Source organism: Amphiprion ocellaris, chromosome 5 (assembly GCF_022539595.1).
Source record: "Amphiprion ocellaris isolate individual 3 ecotype Okinawa chromosome 5, ASM2253959v1, whole genome shotgun sequence".
Lineage (NCBI taxonomy): Eukaryota > Metazoa > Chordata > Actinopteri > Pomacentridae > Amphiprion > Amphiprion ocellaris.
In genome coordinates this window covers 1,597,392-1,616,667 of record NC_072770.1, presented here as the reverse complement: position 1 = coordinate 1,616,667, position 19,276 = coordinate 1,597,392, and the positions used below count along the sequence as shown (strand labels likewise).

The window sequence follows — 19,276 nt, the reverse complement described above, 5'->3', positions numbered from 1 at the left end:
TGTAATTAAATGTTCAGGGCTTCTGACCTTGAATTACAATTAGATGCAGATATTAAGTTTGAGAACTCCTGCTCCAAACTCCAACATCATAGCATCCAGACTCGATGCTGTATTACTTTTAAATATTTAACCTTACAGTCTAGTTCCTCACAAGTTAACAATTGCAGATGACATTAGAGTGCAATAGGCCATGTAAAGATTTAATATGGTCGTCTTTTGATTGAAAAGGTTATCAGCAGGTGCCTTCTTTTGTTCTGGAGAGATTTCTCATTATTTCAACACTTTATCTCAATGCTTGGATCAAATGTAGTTAGAAAGAGACTTGTATTTCATGACTCAACTACAAAGTCTCTTGATGAGTCAGTGTGGGAAAGTTTGCTTCCTTTCAATTTTCTGGGGCTTTTTTTTGTCAAGTTCTTGAAATCAGATCATTTCCAATACATGCAAGCCTTTTGGAGCGTCAGCACGCCAAAAAATCCCATCTTGGTGCACTACAGAATTCTGGTTGGAGCAGTTTCAGGATGCCAAAGAAGATTAGAACAACATGCTGTGGGATATTTCTGTCTTCTCCAGTTCAGGGTCTTGGTGTTGTCTGTACTTTCTTCTGTTCAGGCTGATATCAGGACTAACAGGGCACATGAGTCATGAACCAGCCCTTTCACCTTCCCTCTGTGAGAACGGACAGGCGGATGAAGATGTGTTTTTTATTCCAGGATTAGGTTTCAGCTTCATCTCTTTTTTGTGTCCCTTTCTAAACTTGATGTTTGTCTACATTAGTCCATCTGACTCTTTTCTCTCTCTGTTGAACTAATGCGCCACATGATGTTTAGCAGTTTAATTTTCAAGTTGACAGTTTCCAAAGTTGCTATGACTGATTTCAGGTTGTGTAGACACTTACTAGTGATGTTCTAGATGAGCTAAATGAGCCAACATCAAACTTTATACAGTAACTATAAAAAAATTAAATAAAAATAAAAGTTTTACAACTTTTTCCCTTTAACTGCTTTTCAACATTGAGTCATAGTCAATTTTTGCTCCACAAAGTAATGTTACTGAAAAATATGAAATGTAAAATAAGTGATTGCACAGGTATTCAAAGGTAAGAATTTAGAAGATCTCAAACACAGCATTGAACCTGTGGATAAGTCTCAGCCAGCCTCATACAACTGGACACTAGAATTTTCCCCATTCTTCTTTGCAAAATTGCTCAAGCTCTGTCAAGTTGCACAGGCATTGTGAGTAAGCAGCCCAAGTCCAGACACAAATTCTAACCTGGATTGAGGTCTGGGCTCTGATTCAGTCACTCCAGAACCTTGTTGTCTTTAATTGAATGTTCAAAGAATCATAATGTGTGAAAAAAAATACACCGTCATTCGTTTTCTCCTTTTTATAACACAACCAGGAATGTAGGATTTTGAGGAGGAGCCCTATGCTAGCTCTCTGTGCACCAGGCTCTCTGTCCAACCCTGTTCCCATGAGAATGATCTCCAGCTGGGGCAGAAGCCACTGTGTAACCTCTCTGCTTTCCCCCTAAGGACCAATTGGCTAACTCTAAGTGAGCGACTCGACTCCGCCAAAAATGAAGATGTATGCTGCAGCAGTAACAGTAGACAGAGGTCAGGCTGCGCTGAAAATACAACTGTATTATGTCAAAACAAATAAGTTGTTGGTGGTAAGACCATGAGAGCAGCTTATTTTTATCTTAGATGGTGCAGAAACAGAATGTTCTAAACAGAACAGTTCTATCTTAACACACTTTTGTTTTCTTGCACAAATCTGTAAGTGTGCTTCTTATCTTGTGGATTTTCTTTAAGAATTCCGTCCGCATTTGTATCAGTCGACTCCTGCAGAACAGTTTATCACTGTGCAAATAAACTCTGTAATTGACAACTCACATGGAGAGCTTGTTTTTCATAAGCCTGGGACCAAGCCATCTGTCTGGAACTAATCTTTGTATGTATTTCCATGTAGAGTGAAGAGCAGCCGGACAGATGAGAGGCAGCCAGGAGGTACATCCTGCGACGGAGAGACCATTTTATTTAACCTAAAGTACGTGGGCTACACGGTTTGCCTTGGCCCACTGATCTCCCATGATGCCCAAGAGCATGGCTGTGTTTAGAGGACAAAGTCAAACCTCCAGCTTCTAGTTGCCAACTCAGCATTAATGACCATACAAGGCATCAAGGTTTACTGCAGAACTGAAAGATTAGTCAAGAAAGGAGATTACAGCAGCTACTACACATCTTTGAGGTCTCTCTTTCTTCTATTTCTTTGTGCCTTTCCCAGTTTAGTTTCTTTTTCTATCCTGTCCTTCTTTTATCTGACTCTTCCTCTTTTTGCTTCTCTCTCTCTCTGTCTGTTTACTCTGCTAATCTCCCCTTTTTCTATTGCTGATTCATTCCTTCTTTCCTCCCTTCCTCCTTTCTTTTCCGTCTCAGCCCACAAATAGAGGGTACTCTAATAAACCTCCGTCAGGTCTCCTGTCCCTCCACTCCTCCCTCTCCTTCGTCTTTTCTCTCTCCTCCTCTTCCTCCCCCTCTTCCCTCCCTTGCTCATTCCTCCTTTTCTCAGCCAGTCCCAGATAAGAAAGGGGCAGAAGCAACTCTCCTTAGCCTCTCTCTTCAGAAACTGGAGCCACCAGACAAGAGTGGGAGTTTTCTTTTATCATCTTTTATTTTCTTCTTTTCTCTTTTATTTCTGGACAGTTGAAGACAGAGTGGTCCATTTCAGATGCCTTTTATTTACATGCAGCTTTAAATCTTTTCTTCCCATATTGCCTTTTAAACAGCTCCAGTTTGGGTATCACTCTTCATCATCCTCACATCACTTCTTACTCCCTTTATTTTCCTCTCCTCTTATCTGTTTAGCTTTCTTTGGCCACGTTTTTTCTTTGGTGGATCTGGACCTTCACTGTTTGAGACGAGAGGGAATTGAAACAAAACCATGAAAGACCTGCCCAGTGTCAAGCCAATGGACCCATCCTAAAACAATCTGATCAACACCACAGGGAACAAAGAGAACACCCAGGGACGAAAACAGAAGACAGCAGATCTGATGAACGTCTTCACTGCACATGAGGAGAGAACAGGTGTTGCTTTCTGCTGCTTGTGCTCTACAAGATAAGTGACCTCTTTAGAGCTATAAGAACACACTAAAGAGATTTTGATCTAGGGTCAGACTCATGGATTGACTGTAAGGTGCAGAAACTCCTGCACAGATGTTTTCCTAAAGTGAACTGGGGTCAAAGTGTGAATGAGCTTCTCTTGAGCCTCTCTGCTCTGAGTGAAAACATTTAAATACAGGCGAAGAGCGTGTCATGAAAGGCTTAAATCTCACCTGGGGGTTGCTGGTTCTTCTGCTGCTGTGGACCTTTTCGGCTGTCACTGATGCAGCCGGTGCAGAACGAGGAGGAAGAAGCCAGAGAAGAGGAGGAGGTGGAGGTGGCAGCAGCGGAGGTTCAGAGAAGCGGAGGAGGTTTCACCGCATCCAGCATGGCCAGTGCAGCTACACCTTCATCCTGCCGGAGCTGGACGGATGCCAGGGTGGAGGATCACCACCGCAGACGGAGCAATACGGTGGGCCTCGTGGCGGGACAAGTGTCGTGCAGAGAGATTCTCCACCTGTAGACGGTGAATGGTCGGCCCAGAAACTGCAGCACCTGGAGAGCACAATGGAGAACAACACGCAGTGGCTGCACAAGGTAGGAGATAAACTGGTTTCTTCTCTTTCTGTTCCGTCTAACGCACGTCTCATACCGTCACTGATGAGTAGGAAGAAGAAAAGTGGCTCAACAGGGAGAGCAAAATCTTGTGCTTTGCAGTTATGTTCACCAAAACGCTACTGTCAACCAATGCAGTAAAGTTCTGTAGAAATAATGACTCACCACTGGCTGCATTCATAGTAATTGATTCAACACTGATTAGAGGCTGCACATAGCAGGAGAGAATGGCAGAGTGTGTTACCACACACTGCTGATGGATGCCCTGTTCTGCACCATTTAACCCTTTGATAAACACAAAACAAGAAAATATGACACCAAAGTAACTCAAGATTCCTTCAACACAAACTCAATTTACTGCTGCTGCTGTGCACACAGTGTGTACCATTATGTAAGCATCTCAGTGTGTGTGTGTGTGTGTGTGTGTTGGAGCTAAAAAATGTTTCGGAGTGTACAGCTGAGGTTTTCTTGTGTGGTGATCTGTGGGATACAGATGAGAGTTTCAGGTTGTGACTCTGGATGAGTTGCAGCTGGTTTGGATCCGGACTAAAGCAGTGTTTCCCACCTGTTGTCCTAACAAACGCCAATTCTTAACAAATCTGCAGTTTCAGTAGAGCTTTGGCTGCACAGTTTGTAATGGGAACCTCATTTCCTTATTATCTCACATCTATCCGGCAGAGGTACTGCAAAAAATGTTTTTACAGTACAGTCAGCAATTAACATGAAAGTCCAAGTACAGATGTTAATGACTCATTCTTAACCGATTGTCAATTGTTTTTAATTATTTAAATTATTAAGAATATATCAGAGAGTCGATGATGCAGGACATACGTGACACAAAATTTATTTTAGATTTCCTGTAGTACCTGGCTGCACCACCAGGTGGATTCTGTCACAGTTTAATGAGATGGAGTTAAAGGTGTGTTCTGACCGCCCATAAGGGTCCATAAAACAAGTGCATGTCCTTGCTGTGGAACTGCTGACTGCGGCATCGTGTGAATAAACTCTGCATAAAGTTGTAAAAAGATTTATCTAGCTGTGCCATGGTTCATGCTAACACTAAGCTAGGCTTTTCAAAGAGATAGATGCTGCAGCTCCTACTACTGTTAACGTTCTGCAGCAGGGTTCTATTTACAGGCTTCAAACAACATTTAACTAAAGTCAGGAACTGTATCTGTGATGCTCTGCTTAGAATATGAATACTTCTGATACTGATAGATTTCCTGGACTGATGAAGTTTCTGCAACAGTATCTGCAGACATCAGTTCCAGCTCGGCAGCTGTTTTTAGCAGCTGGATGCAGAGAACAAATCAGGAAGATAACTGTGATATAAAGGAAGTGGGAGATGTATGGTTGTCGGTTAAACTGTCAGTGCTGGGGTCAGTTTGGTCGGAGCTGTTTGAGTTAAAGCTACAGTTTAGTAGTGAGCGGGATGATAAGCACGGCATGTTGAACTATCTAAATATGCTAATTAGCTAAGTATGCTAACTAGCTAAGAGTCTACAACACTTTTAATGCAGACTAAAATTTTATTTTTAATTTTGGCTAACAGTTTTCAATTGTTCATCCATACTTTTAGCGAAAAACTTGTTTTTCTTCACATTTAGCTAGAATTTTTCTGCTGTTTATTAACTCTTCCCAGCTAAAACGTCCACCTGTTTATCCATACTTAAGCTAACAATTTCAACTGTTTATCAGTACTTTTAACTAAAACTTCCAATGGACTATCTGTACTTTTAGCTTAAAATCTCCTATTTATTCATATTTTTAGCTAACCTCCCCCAACTACTTGTCCATATTTTTATTTCCCAATTCTAGCTGTTTATCCATACTTCTAGCTGATAGTCTCCTCCTAATTTTAGCGTGCTCTTTCAACTACTTTCTGTTGTGTTTAGCAAATTACAATTTCATCTGTTTTTCCATAATCTACTGTTCACTAATAGTTCAACCTGCTATCCATATTTTTTAGTAGCAATTTCAATATTTTTTTCACTTTTGTAACATTACGTATCTATTTTAATCATTTTGCATCCATGCTGGTAGTCTGTACCTACTAGTTATTCAATGCTCTTAGTTAACTGTGAATTTTGCTGCTCAAACATGGTCAGGTCCACTCAGTTCTTTAATTAAATTGTAATTTCAGTTTTTTCACTTGAGTTGAACCTAGATTTCTGCACACCCCTTTGCTACTGTAGAAATTCTGTGTAGGGAATAGTGTTACATGTTATTTGCTGTGGATGACTGCAGTGTGTAATACTTTGGATTTTGTCAGGATAATTGTTGAATAGATGAAATAGATGATGAAATTTAGATGAAAACATTAGTTTTTTGCTGTTTAATCTGTAATTCAAATAACCTGGTGTTTACTTCACCCATTCTTCAAATTCCTAATGCTATCAAGCTGATTTTGTAGTGAACATTGTGTCAGGTTTAAAACTGTTTTATCAGAGTATGGGAAAAACACTCACAGTATTACATTCATTTCTCTGACTGTTAATTATTAATGTGGCTGAAAATCAGTTGAGGCAGTCGTTTAAATTTTGCATCCTTACGTCCAAGTCTTTAGCCATTACCCCTTCGTTACCCACCCTACCACTTTTCCAGTTTCCCTCCAGTTTGGAGGCTTCAGTCCTGCGCTGCATTTCTTTAAACTGTTGCAGATGTGAAAGATGAGATGTGAAACATGGCTTCACCTGCCAGTAATGAATCTTACAGAAACCCAAACCATCCTGTAGGAGTTCTAGTGCAACAACAGCGATAAGAACATTTACTGGTTTCCCTCTCACTAAAACCAGTATGCTTAATGGCAGAACCAAGCTGTTAGAAGTACTAATCAAATCTTTGTTCCAGTGCAGATGAACTGAACACTAACTACAACTACAGACACAACTAATAATCAACAGCAATGTTACTCCTTATCATACAGGGTGTATGTAAAGTCTGGACACGTAGGAAATCTTATTAGCAGGTTAAAAGATAGGGTTAGGGTTAGGGAAGTGACATGAATTTTAGCTATGACCAGTTCTTTTGTTTTGGCTGATACATTTGGTCATCCAGAACGGGGTTTGTCCATGACACTACCTGTTTCTTAAAACTTTATAACCACCTTTGACACCGTGGAAAAGCTAAGTTGAATCCTCTTTGGATGACGTGCATTAAATTCATCTGCTATCTTTCCATATGTCCATCCTTCACGTCCACTGAGAAGTACCAGTTCAACTCTTTCTTCTTTCAACAAAGCCATATTTAATCTGTGGAGGCAAAAAAAATCATAGTTAATGAGATTTCCTATTTAGGGACAGCAGACAAATTTCTTGTGAAAACATCGTCTCTCACTGGCTGTTGTAGCTCTAAATAAATAACAAATGACATCTGAGAGTGACATTAATGCAGCAGCAGTGATCATAGATAGAAGTGAGTTGAGGAAATACAGAAGTCCTCAGACCACACAGCATCTTGGTGGGTATCTGCAGCCTCAAGTCAGACTCCTGCTGATGGGCAGGATGAAGTGATATGGGTGCAGCAGGTGATGTTGATCCGTTTCATCAGATTAATGAAAGAAAACATTTGTAAATGCGGGGAGTCCCCATTCATCATCATAAGGATCCGTTAAACGTTTCAGAGGAATGAGCATGAATAATGCTGCAGTTACCAGCACATTTATTTAGCCTTTTGAACACGTTGGCTGCTTCGGTCTTGGCCTCTTGAAAGCTGACACCGACTGCTGATTACATAAGGAAAAGAGTAATCAGCTACTTCTTTGACTGATCACAACTCACATCATTTTCAGTCCTGACAAATTAGGAAGGAACCAAATAGTCTTAAACGTTGGCTTTTAAAAGAAGTTGTTTCACCTGGCTTTGAGCAAATGTGGTGATATTACTGTGTTATATGCCTTGATACAAGAAGCAAAGTTATGAGTTATTTTTCACTCTAGTTGAAGGCAGGGGATAGACTCCAGTCCTGCTGTGACCCTAATGAGGATAAAGACGTGTATAGATGATGGATAGAAGGAATACTTCATGATCTTCAAATGTATCACAAAATATCACAGATAATGAAGCACTGCTTTGCTAAAGAAAATGCCCAGCCTACTAATAGTATTTTCTAAATGTGTTTGGTGATAAACACAGTGAGTAAAAATAACATTTAAAAATTTAATCATTTGCACGTTATGTTAAAAATGCCTAAACAAAACCATTTATCAGAGCAAGAAACCATAAAAATAAGGAGGAACAGCTCCTTATTATTTAATAAATAGAAAATCTTTTTATTCTAAAAAAACGAAAAATGCCCACAAACAGCCATTTACACCACCTGCAGTGATTACTCAGCTGAACTGCAGGCTGTGTGTTCACTGCATAAAACCATGGAGACAAATAAACAATCCAAATAGTAACATATTTAGCATACATGGAGCCACCATTTTTTTTTTTTTTTTTTTTGAGTATCAGTAACACTCATGGTCACTTGGACACATGTTGCAGATGTTGATTTCAGGTTTTTAAAAAAGTTTTGTAAAAGAAAATAAACTTTGTAAAGCTACATTCATCTTTTTTGTGTTTATGATTCATGGCATTGTCAAGTTTTTTTTGTTTTTTTTTAGTTCTCCCTAGTTCTAGTTATTGTTGTGCTATTTCCACAATGGTTCAGAATTTGATGTTGCTGTAAAAAAAAATCTAACCAGAGTAAGTAAAAATACAGCAGAAGCAAAATACAGCTAGAACTTGCCTGGGCTTTAGAGGGTTAATCAAAGTCTGCATCTCTGCCTCTCCAAGATAGAAGGACTGCCCTTAGACCAGATCTACTCATTTTTTGATGCTCATTGATGCATGGTTTAGATACATTCCAGAGTAATTGGAGCGAGTGAGAATTTAATTTTTTCTGCTGCCCACCAGAGTAGATTTCTTTCCTCTAGTAGCTGAAGGAGGGATTGAATGACTTTCTGGAAAGAAGTTAATCTGCACAGAGTGTAAATCCAGAGTGCTTCACTGGATTACACCTCAGCAGCACTTTCAACAAGCCAGTGTGTGCACGTGTGAGGTTAATGTGTACGTATGCGCCTACAGTTTTACCACCCACGCTGTTAAACCCCAGAGGAGACGTGGGTCAAGTCCAGAGCTGAGGTCTGCAGCTCCCCGACAGGAGACAGAGGAGGACCTTTCACCTTCAGGGTTCAGCTGGGGTCAGCCGTCAACGTCTAATCAGTCCCTCACTTCATAGTATCAGTCTATGTTTGTCACCATCCTCCCATCACAACTTTAATTCAGCTCAGATAACAGATAGCTACGTCTCCTCATTCTTTCTTTGCCTTGTTGTCTTATCTTAGTTGCTGTCCCTCCCTTTCTCTTCTTTTTTCATTAAAGCTGTAGCATCAAAGCACCACAGAGCTAAAGTTTTAGGCTGAACAACACCCAGAAATGAATCCCAAGGAAGAAAAGACATATTCCTGTTGTAAAGCCTTAAACGTTTCGGTTAATGAAAGACACTCAAATCTTTTTCATGTATTTAATCCTCTGAACCCCAGGCTAAACAGCACAAACATGACCAGAAGAAGCAGGAAATCAAAATGTCTTCTATGCGGCAAAATGCATAAATCCTAACCTGGAATCAATATTTACTTGATACACCACAGGTGTGACCAATACTGGAAAATAAGAGGGCTACACTCAACTTTAACATTTTTCCAACCTCAGCAAACCTTTTCACATTCCTCTGTACATCAGCTGTAGAAAGATGAGTGTAACTTCCAGCAACTTATATGTCACATGTTCCTCTTGATCTTTCTAATTTATTGTGATACTTGTCCCTTATCTTCTCTGTCTTGCCACAGTTGGAACAAAACAAAAAATGTAAAACAATAAATACAATACAAACAAGAAAAGCACTCAGAGAGCAGTCCTCCCCCAAAGCTGCTCATTTGTTGTATGATTTCCAAAAAAATTTGTGGTCCTCAGTGGTGGATTTGTAGCAGGATCACAATCATGTGATCATCAGCAGGCAGCTGACGTAGTGTTCACTTGTTGTCATGGTTACAGTGACACCAGGCCGCTATCTCACAATGATACAGAAATCTTTAACAAATCTGTGGATCCAGACTATAAGCTGCATCACTGGCAAAATCTAATCACTTGGTCCTTGTGTCATTTCTGACCTTCACTTAAAATTTCATCCAAATCTAATTGAATGAGCTGTTTAAAGCCTTACATGCTGTGTGTTTGTTACAGAGGTGCAACTATTGATCAGTTTTGTTAGCAAACAATGTGTGATTATTTCCCCGAATTGTGAGCTAGATTTCTGTCACAAAAATAATAAAACAGCAAAAAAAAAAAAAAAAAGCCACATTATCACATTAAAAATGTAGTCTAGTAGTGCAAAGCTGTAAAGTAACTAGTTTAATCTGATTTGTGAAAAGGACAGACAAACTAATCCTTACATTTGTGCTGCTGGAGTTAGAGAATGTTGGCATGTTGCTTTAAAAGCAGTAACTGTATGAATTAACTTTCACCTCCTCTTCTTTAGAAATGAAAGCTACACACAGGCTTTTCCGGACATAACCTGTTTTCCTTGTAGAGTGCAAACAAAAGTAAGAATCTGGAAATGATAACACAGACATAGAATAGCAGAAAGGAGGTTTTCCTACAGAACCACAGCTGTCTTGTGTCTCAGTCATGCAGCTGGGTTGCAGCAGAGTACACAGTAGATTCAGCCCATTTGTTGAAATTCTTCTCAGTATTTGCGTTTCTCATGTGGTCACTGGTGGCTCAGGAAATCACAAATCAAATCTTAAAGCTGGAATCCAAACCTTCGGTCAGGGTCAAACTACAGAAGAGATGACTGAGCATCAAGTGTGGTGTTTGTGATGCTGTGAAGTTAATTTAACCACAGTGATCTGACAAACCGGAGGCAGACCATTAAGAAGCATCAGGTTAGCGTGATGTTTTTAATGCTGCACTGTTACAAGAGCTGGATGGAAATCTTTTGGTCCCTAAAAACAGCTCCAGAGAGAACTGCTGATTGCTACAGAACACTTTACTGAAGCCTGTTTCAGACGGCATCTAAGTGTGTCTGCATCATGTCTAAATGAAAGCAATTTCCATAAAAGTTGCGATGGCGATCTTACCAGGTCAGGCTTTCAGAATGGCACAAATCCTAACAGCATGAACGAATAACAAGACATGCACAAGTTGTGTATGTTGAGTTGCTATAAGTGATTTGGGGAAGACGTTTTCCACATTTCAGCACCAATATTGACCCAAAAACATCACAGACTGCAAAAGACACAGTTTGTGGCCAAACATCACACAACACTCGACAATTTTACATGTTAAAGCTACTATGTCCATAAAAATCAAGCTTGACTGCAGTGAAGACTGAGTTGGTAACAAACCAGACTATCAGACTCACGAATAACAAATGTGATCCAGGATGTTAAGTTTGGTTTGTTGCTCTCAGCTGTTTTTACCTCTGAGTTTATTAAATACATGCAGCATCAGACAGCAGCAAGATCCATATAAGTTGAGCACATTTACGCATGTGGAACAACAGCTGTAACTTTATTACTATCAACTAGGAAAGCACTCAGAGAGCGCAGTCCTCCGCCAACGCTGTTCAGTCGCTGTATGATTTCCGACGGATGAATGCGAATTCATGGTGCTCACCGGTGGATTTCTAGTAGGATCTCAATCATGTGATCGTCAGCAGGCAGCTGATGTAGTGTTCACTTGTTGTCATGGTTACAGTGATGCCGTGCTGTTATCTGGCAATGATACAGAAATCTTTAACAAATCTGTGGATTCAGACTATAAGCTGCATCACTGCCAAAATCTAATCACTTGGTCCTTGTGTCCTTTCTGACCTTCCCTGAAAACTTCATCCGAATCCGATGGTCTGTTTTTGAGTAAAGTTGCTAAAAGACAGACAGACAAACAGACAGACAGACAGACAGACCAAAACTGATAATCACATGAAATTATATACAGTAATACATATTGATCAGTAATCCTCAGTCCCAGTGTATCATCATACATCCTTAATCTTGACTTTCAGGTTTCATATAAATTTCATCAGATATTTGCATATTGAGTTTTCAGTAGTTCTAGTTTTAAAGTTCACGACCACTTCTACAGCTGTAATGTCTGTTAAAATCATGCCAATACATACTCTGTCATACAGCAGCAGTAACATGTTGACTTGTTTGTCTGAAGCTTTACCACTCAAATTTCAGTGTGGTTTCTGCAGCTGTTTGGTGGTTTTCGAGGGAGTCTGTCTATAAACAGCGGTAAGTGAGGTAGTTAACAGGGGGCTTGTTTAGTTTTCTGCCAAATGACTGACTTCAAATAGACCCGTGCCTCCGAGACCGAGAGAGAGAAACAGGAAAGCCACTGTGGTTAGATCACAGCGAGGCTATCTGCTGCTGCTGCCATACGACTCTTTGATGTGGTCAAAGGTTGGCTTGGTGATAACCCTCTGCAGACAGACAAAGAGAAAGGAGACAGCAGCAACTTCAGAAAGTCTATTGGAATACAATGGACGAAAGTGTAGGTCAGGATATTTTATAGCAGCTTTAGTTTTGCCCCGGAGCGTAAAATAATATTTATAAAGCAGCAAATTCACAGTTTGAAGAGGGATGTTAATGGAGAGTATTGCACAGGTTATGGAAAATATGTGTTTTTATATTTAGAATACTTCAGATTTCCCTTATTAAGGAGTTACAAGCTTATTTATGACTGTTAACTGTAAAAAAAATAAAAAAGACAGAAGAAAAACTCTGTAGCTATTCAGTATTTTTACTGTAATGTACTATGGTGTGTGAACTTAGACAAAATATCGACTCTTGCAAGGGAAAACATTCAGCATTTGTATGTTTGGAAAATTTTAAAGATATTACAAAATATATAAAGAGGAAGAGACACTCTAAGATTAAAATAAATCCACTGGACACTTCCCTGCACAAAGTAGGTGGCCAGTAGGTGAAGAAAGGGGAAAGTGGATCAGGAGACGGTGACGACCAGACAGCATTAATTCAGACAGATTGTGACGGCTGAAGGCCTAAGTTGATCCATTTCCATGTTCATGCAGTTTTGTCTTACAATTCTTGCAACCATCATACTTCAGACAGTAGAACTACTCAGACTTGTTCTACATGGTTTCAGATGTCCTTTTGCATTCACTAAAGTTGTCATATTTCAAATAACACAATACAAATGTTTTTTGTTTTTTTTTACAAGTATTCCTGACATGTTGGCACACTGAAAAACATCACGAGCTCTATAGCATGCACATTTTTTCTTAGACTTTGGTAGTAATGAAACTTACTGAGCGGAGCAGACAGACATATGGAAACTGTCGGGGTGTTAAAGCAGACCTCCTCACAAGCATCCCTTGAGCAGGTGGTATTCATCACGCTGCTATGAGCCATTTATGATGGGTTTGTGCAGTTAAAAAGAGATTTCGGAATCCATCTTGAAACAAGACAAGCATCAGGGAGCAGTACTCCGCCAAGGCTGCTAAGTCCATGTATGATCTCTGATGGATAAGTCCTGATAAGTCCTCAGCAGTGGATTTGTAGTAGGATCTCAATCATGTCATCGTCAGCAGGCAGCTGATGTAGTGTTCACTTGTTGTCATGGTTACAGTGATGCCATGCTGCTATCTCACAATGATACAGAAATCTTCAACAAATCCATGGATCCAGACTATAAACTGCATCACTGCCATAATCTGATCATTTGGTCCTTGTGTCATTTCTGACCTTCCCTGAAAATTTCATCCAAATCCGTTGGGTCCAATTTTGAGTAATGTTGCTAACAGACAGACGGACGGACGGACGGACGGACAGAGACAGACAGATGGACACACGTATGTCGATCATCACATAACTCCACCATGTTCCTTGGCGGAGTAACAAAGGGTAACAGAGCTTCAGGATAAAACTACATAAAATGTTCCAGGTCCAAAGTGACTGGAATAATAACAAAGTACACTGAGGAGTTTTTTTTTCTTTCTTTTTTTTTTTTGCAGATACTGACTGACTGCAGTCTGCAGAAACACCTGGTCTGTGCTCCATCATTCTTCACAGCTACACATCAAACAGCTCTGAACAGACCCCACTGACAGCCCTAATAACAGCCTAATGACAGCCATTATCTAGCAGCCAGCCTCCCTCAGTCTAAACACAACTGCTCACAATTCAGCTCTCATTCAGCTGCAACTGGCTTCTGAGTACATCGTTAAAAGTGTGCTGTGTTGTAAAACCAAGGAAACTCAGTTGAACATTATTCAGCGGGAGGAAAAGTAGAATTCCTCAGTGAAAGTAGGACTTCTGGTGGTTCATCAAAGATACTTCTTTGTAGTAAGCCCAAGTTGAAACAGTAAGCCTGTTCTAAACTTTGGTGAATGTTGTCAATGGGTATTTTGGGGTAATAACTTTACCATTTGCTTTTGATTTCTCTTCCACATGTTTTTGACTGCTATGGCCATCTAAATGTTCCTGTTTCTTGTGCTGTTGTTTTGCAATTTAGTGATAGTTTCAGATATAAGTGATATTATCTTTTAAAATATGAGGCCATTTATCAGAGCCAGAAACTGTACAAACAGAAAGATTTCCAACTTTCTGATGGTCCAAAAGTGCGTTTTTGCCCGTTCTTGTTCATGACTTGCAGCCTGGCTGGGAAGAACATTTTGTAGGAGAAGGTAGGATTTGACCATGGTGAAAGCAGCTCTCTTCCTGGACATCTCCACGCTGTAGTCAAGGAAAATGTGGAGGAAGAGGGAGGACTTCTCCCTGGCAAGCTTCAGGATGCGTTACTTGCTCTGGAAGTGGTGGATGCAGGCAATAAATGGGCGCTGGGGGTCCTCAGGTCTTCTGGATGGTAACTCACCACCAGCAAAGCAAATGAATGAATCACACTCTTTCTATAAAGACTAGATTCAGTCTTCATATTCAAGTGTGGCTATTTGAGAGGGAAATGTCGACCATCCCAACCCTACTGTCCTTGAGCTAAACACTGCAGCCTGACCTGCTTCAGGATATGCTCCCAGGATATAAGAGCTCTAAAACATCTACGGTCTCTTCTAATATTCATGTGTTCTTATGTTCTTCACACCGTCTATAGAAACAGTTGTAGGTTTTTGTTCCTCAGACACTGAGTTTACTCCCCTACTGGGAATAATTGGGAAATGATTATTGAGAACTGGAGGCAATGATGGGAATGTCTGGGAATAGTTTTACCACAGAAGCGTGTTTTACGATGTCTCATGGAGCCCTGCAGTATGGAGGTTTGAGTGTGTTGGAGTGTTTAAATCGACTCATAAAGACATTTGACTGCTGTGAGCTGCTGGTTTATGGTCTGATAATGTAAAGTCACACAGCTGTGTGCTTCTGTTATATACTTCAGTATCATGACTGTGTGATAACTAAAAAATCATCAGATACTTTTTCTTTCTCTCAAGTTTCATTTGATCTAGAAATAAAATTGGAAGGGACACCAAGTTACACAACATAAGCTATAAAAGTAGAAATTAAAAACACAAATGGCAGTACTAATGCAGGAAATGGAATCACAGGGGATGAGGCTGTGGTAATGAGTGGGAGAGGGCCTGTTTCTGTTTGTGTGCCTGCTGTATATTTCCATGAGAATGTGGCATTCAGAGAGGAGTCATTCAGAAAAAAACAATGACACAATGATTAGTCTGTAGACTGGAGTTTATTTTTTAAAATAATTCTGTTAAACCACAGTTCAAAAGCAATGTCTGATTTTCATTGATTAATTTTCATAGAATTTTTATTTATTATTACTTTTGTCAGATTTGAATTATTTCTGTGAATGTTGTGGGTTTTTCTTTCATTAACCAAGGGGTACCAACAATTTTGTCCACGTGTGTAAGCACTAAATGCAAACACATGAAGTGGCCAAAGAACGATGACTACAACAAGCAAACATGGCTTGTCTTCATAAAAGTTGTAAGAATTATAATAAATTTCATCAACAGTCAAAACAAAAAGGAACAAATGAGCCACTGTTTGCAGATCGTTGGCTGGCGCTGTCATGTTGTCCTGCAGCTGCTCTCTGGCCACATGTGGCTCAATTTCAGATCTACTGAAGGCTTTTACTGCCTGTAAAGAGGAAAGGGATGAAAAAGGAGTTTCTTTTAGCAGGAGCCAGGTCAGCCTCCTGCATATCACTGCAGCCAATTACTGCACTGTTATCAACACAGCAAATCTGCCTGACTGCTGGAGAGGCTCTTCAAACAAGCTGGCAGAGCTGCAGAGGGAAGGAAAGCAAGAAAGAAATTTAAAAAAGAAAGAATATCGGTGATGCACTGTAGCAAATTATTTTGCTGGGGGAAAGAAAGCACTTTTAAATCACAGAATTAACACTAAAAATAATTTTTTATTGACATTTAGCCTCATAACCACTTACACCTTTGCAACTGTACCAAATAATTCTACCTTTGAAGACAACAAACTCTTGGACTGCTGTGCAAACCACATCTCTCTTGTTAAAAGATTAAGCACAAAAAATGGCTAAAGCAATATGTCATCAAGATGCTGTTTCTATGTAAACTCTAGTGTAGGACTGTGGTGCACCAATGTTGCTCGACTGAAGTCGTTGCTTCAACAATGAACAAAACAATCTATTCATTATCTCTGGATGAATTATGGGCCACTGTGACTGCTAGTCTTATTAGCTTAAATGATTTCTAAATAGACATACACTATGGTTCAAAAGTTTTGGGTCACTTAGAAATGTCCTTATTTTTGAAAGTATTTTTTTCAATGAAAATACCATTAAATGAATGATAAATCCAGTGTAGACATTGTTAATGTGGTAAATGACTATTGTAGCTGGAAACAGCTGATTTTTAATGGAATATCTCCATAGGGGTACAGAGGAACATTTCCAGCAACCATCACTCCTGTGTTCTAATGCTACATTGTGTTAGCTAATGGTGTTGAAAGGCTCATTGATGGTTAGAAAACCCTTGTGTAATAAAAGTGTGAGTTTTCATGGAAAACATGGCATTTCCTGGGTGACCCCAAACTTTTGAACAGTAGTGTGTACTTACTTAGAAACATAGAAATAAGCTGCATATTAACATATGAATTAGTTCATTTGAAAATTTTATTCTGAAATGACAAATTTCAAGTTGTGGTTTTTGGAGGACCTGGTTGTTGAGCTGTGATATACAAACTGCTATGTGCAAAGTTTACACTTGACTTTTTGACCATCATTTTTCATGTAATGCAGCAACACCAGTGACTTCTTTGACATGTTGTCAGTTAGTCTGGATCTGAAACATTCAGTAAGTGTTGAATAAATTAGACCTAGCAGTCTAGCTACATTAGTTTGCACGAGCTCAAAGTTATGAAAAAGCAGATGTTTTCACAGGAAGTTTGTTCCTCCTGCTGACAACAATCCTAAAAGGTTGTTGATGTAGAACTTTTCTCCATATGGACGTAACACCAGCATTCATTAATGCATATTAACTCACCAGTCGACGAGGACACTACTGCTACTACTCTGAAGTGGGGTAACTTTTTTGAGTTCGTATATGATTCTGGTGGGTTTTTTTTTCTCGAAATCATAATTTGGCCATTTTCAGCCTTTTGTGTAGAACAGTTGCGGTTAAAGGGGGAATGATATGCTGTAAATTGACACCATTGGTCAGAATCGTCAGATCATTTCTCTTTTTTAAGCTTTGAAACTATTGTACAATTTTAACAAAACTCTACTCCTGTAGGTCCTATATGTCAGTGGATCTATAGTTAGGTGGTTTAATTGAAGCTTTGTTTCTAGAAATTTCTGTTCAGCTTTTGTGATCCGGCACACCCACTGTCACGGTTAGCAATGATTCATGTAGAAACCAGCTTGAAACAATGATGGGAAGGAACTTCTTCCTAATAAGACTAAAATGATGAGGGTAGTGAAAGAGGAAGTTCTTCCAAAAATACTTTAGCAGTTAAAATGCATCGCTGGGACTTTTAGTTATTGTAAATTTTTGATGTTTTAATTTAGCTCTTTGTCCTCATAAAACATTGCCCTGTAAAGAGAAGAATTAAGTGAAAAGGAAGGCTAGTGTCTGAAAGATAGAAAGATACAGAATGAAGGAGTAAGTGTTCAAGACAAGGAGAGCAGAGAGAACCAAAACAAAGGAGGGTGATATAAAGAGGAAGAGATAGTTCAACACTTCCAGACATGTCGCCTGTTAACCCATAAATCACTACACTGAGGCAAAGCAAGCAAGACAGAGGAACAAAGAGGGTGAAAGAGATAAATGGATGGGAGTAGAGGGAGGTGAGAGGAAACAGAAGACAGAAACAAAGAAGAGGGAGCGAAGAGAAAATAGTTTCATATTTATGTTACTGTATTGACCCAAATATAGGACAATTTATTTTTTGGAAAATTAGGCTTTTAGAAGTTTTATATTGAAAGACGAGATGATTATGTTCTGAGATGAACACAGATGCAGTTTTAATGGAAATTACCAGTGGAACAGAGTGTAGCATTAGGGATTGTTGACAAGACTTTTCAGTCCTTTCAGAATGATTGTTTCCTAGTCAATCAAAAAACAGTTTCTGAAGGCTGCTGTAATATGAAGGAAATAAATTCATGATGTCGTGTTTCCCAATGTCTTTACTGCAGAAATGAACCAGAGAGAAAATCAAACCGTCAAACAGCTAAGAAGACAGCCTGAACAAGAAAAGCACTCAGAGAAAGCAGTACTCCTCCAAGGCTGCTCATTCCCCCATATGGCATTGTCAGAAATGCAGCATTTTATTATTATTGTTATTATTGAGGATCAAAAATTACGGCAACATAGAATGTGGCCATTTAATACAGATATAGCCACAAAGAAAATGACCTGAGGACAGGTGTGCGTTATGCATGTGTACGTTATGTACGGATACTGAATTATGTGACCTATATATGTGTAAATCACTCTTTTAAAGGTCTGTTGATCAGTTCATCACTTTTTGCAAGGCTGTGTTGCTAGTGTTAAAATAACCATTCCCTCCATGCTTTTATTTTGAAGGCGTATTTTTTTCATGTTATGGGCTTTTGTTTTTAGCACCATTCTGGTGCGGTTTCTTGGTATGAGGAACAAGCTGTCGAAAGTCAGAAAATTCATTTAAGGATGGAAGGAAAATTCAGAAACACCCCCACAGTTTAATCAGTTCTCTTGTATCATTTCTGACAGATCAGTCCTGATAAGTCCTCAGTGGTGGATTTGTAGTAGGATCATAATCATGTGATATCAGCAGGCAGCTGATGTAGTGTTCACTTGTTGTCATAGTTACAGTGACGCCATGCCGGCCGCCATCTCACAATGGGAAATCTTTAACAAATCTGTGGATCCAGACTATAAGTCGCATCACTGCCAAAATCTAATCATTTAGTCCTTGTGTCATTTCTGACCTTCCATGAAAAATTCATCCAAATCTGCTGGTCCGTTTTTGAGTAATGTTGCTAACAGACACAAACGTACACCGATCGTCACATAACTCCACCGCGTTCCTTGATAAAGTAAAAAATGGTAATTGTCAGAAAAACT

At 39.5% G+C, this 19,276-nt stretch overlaps 1 protein-coding gene across 2 annotated transcripts in view; it reads left to right on the top strand.

The window, feature by feature from the left end:
- Positions 1–2,565: 2,565 nt before the first annotated feature.
- The window catches only part of angpt4 (angiopoietin 4), a 72,299-nt gene continuing 55,588 nt past the window's right edge, over positions 2,566–19,276 (top strand). The window contains exon 1 of one of the 2 annotated variants that reach the window (XM_035948046.2): positions 2,566–3,700. In XM_035948046.2, coding sequence (XP_035803939.1) covers positions 3,317–3,700 — 384 coding nt within the window. In that variant the 5' untranslated portion in view covers positions 2,566–3,316. The remainder of the gene's footprint in view (positions 3,701–19,276) is intronic. The other variant, XM_023270050.3, reaches the window with a different exon arrangement.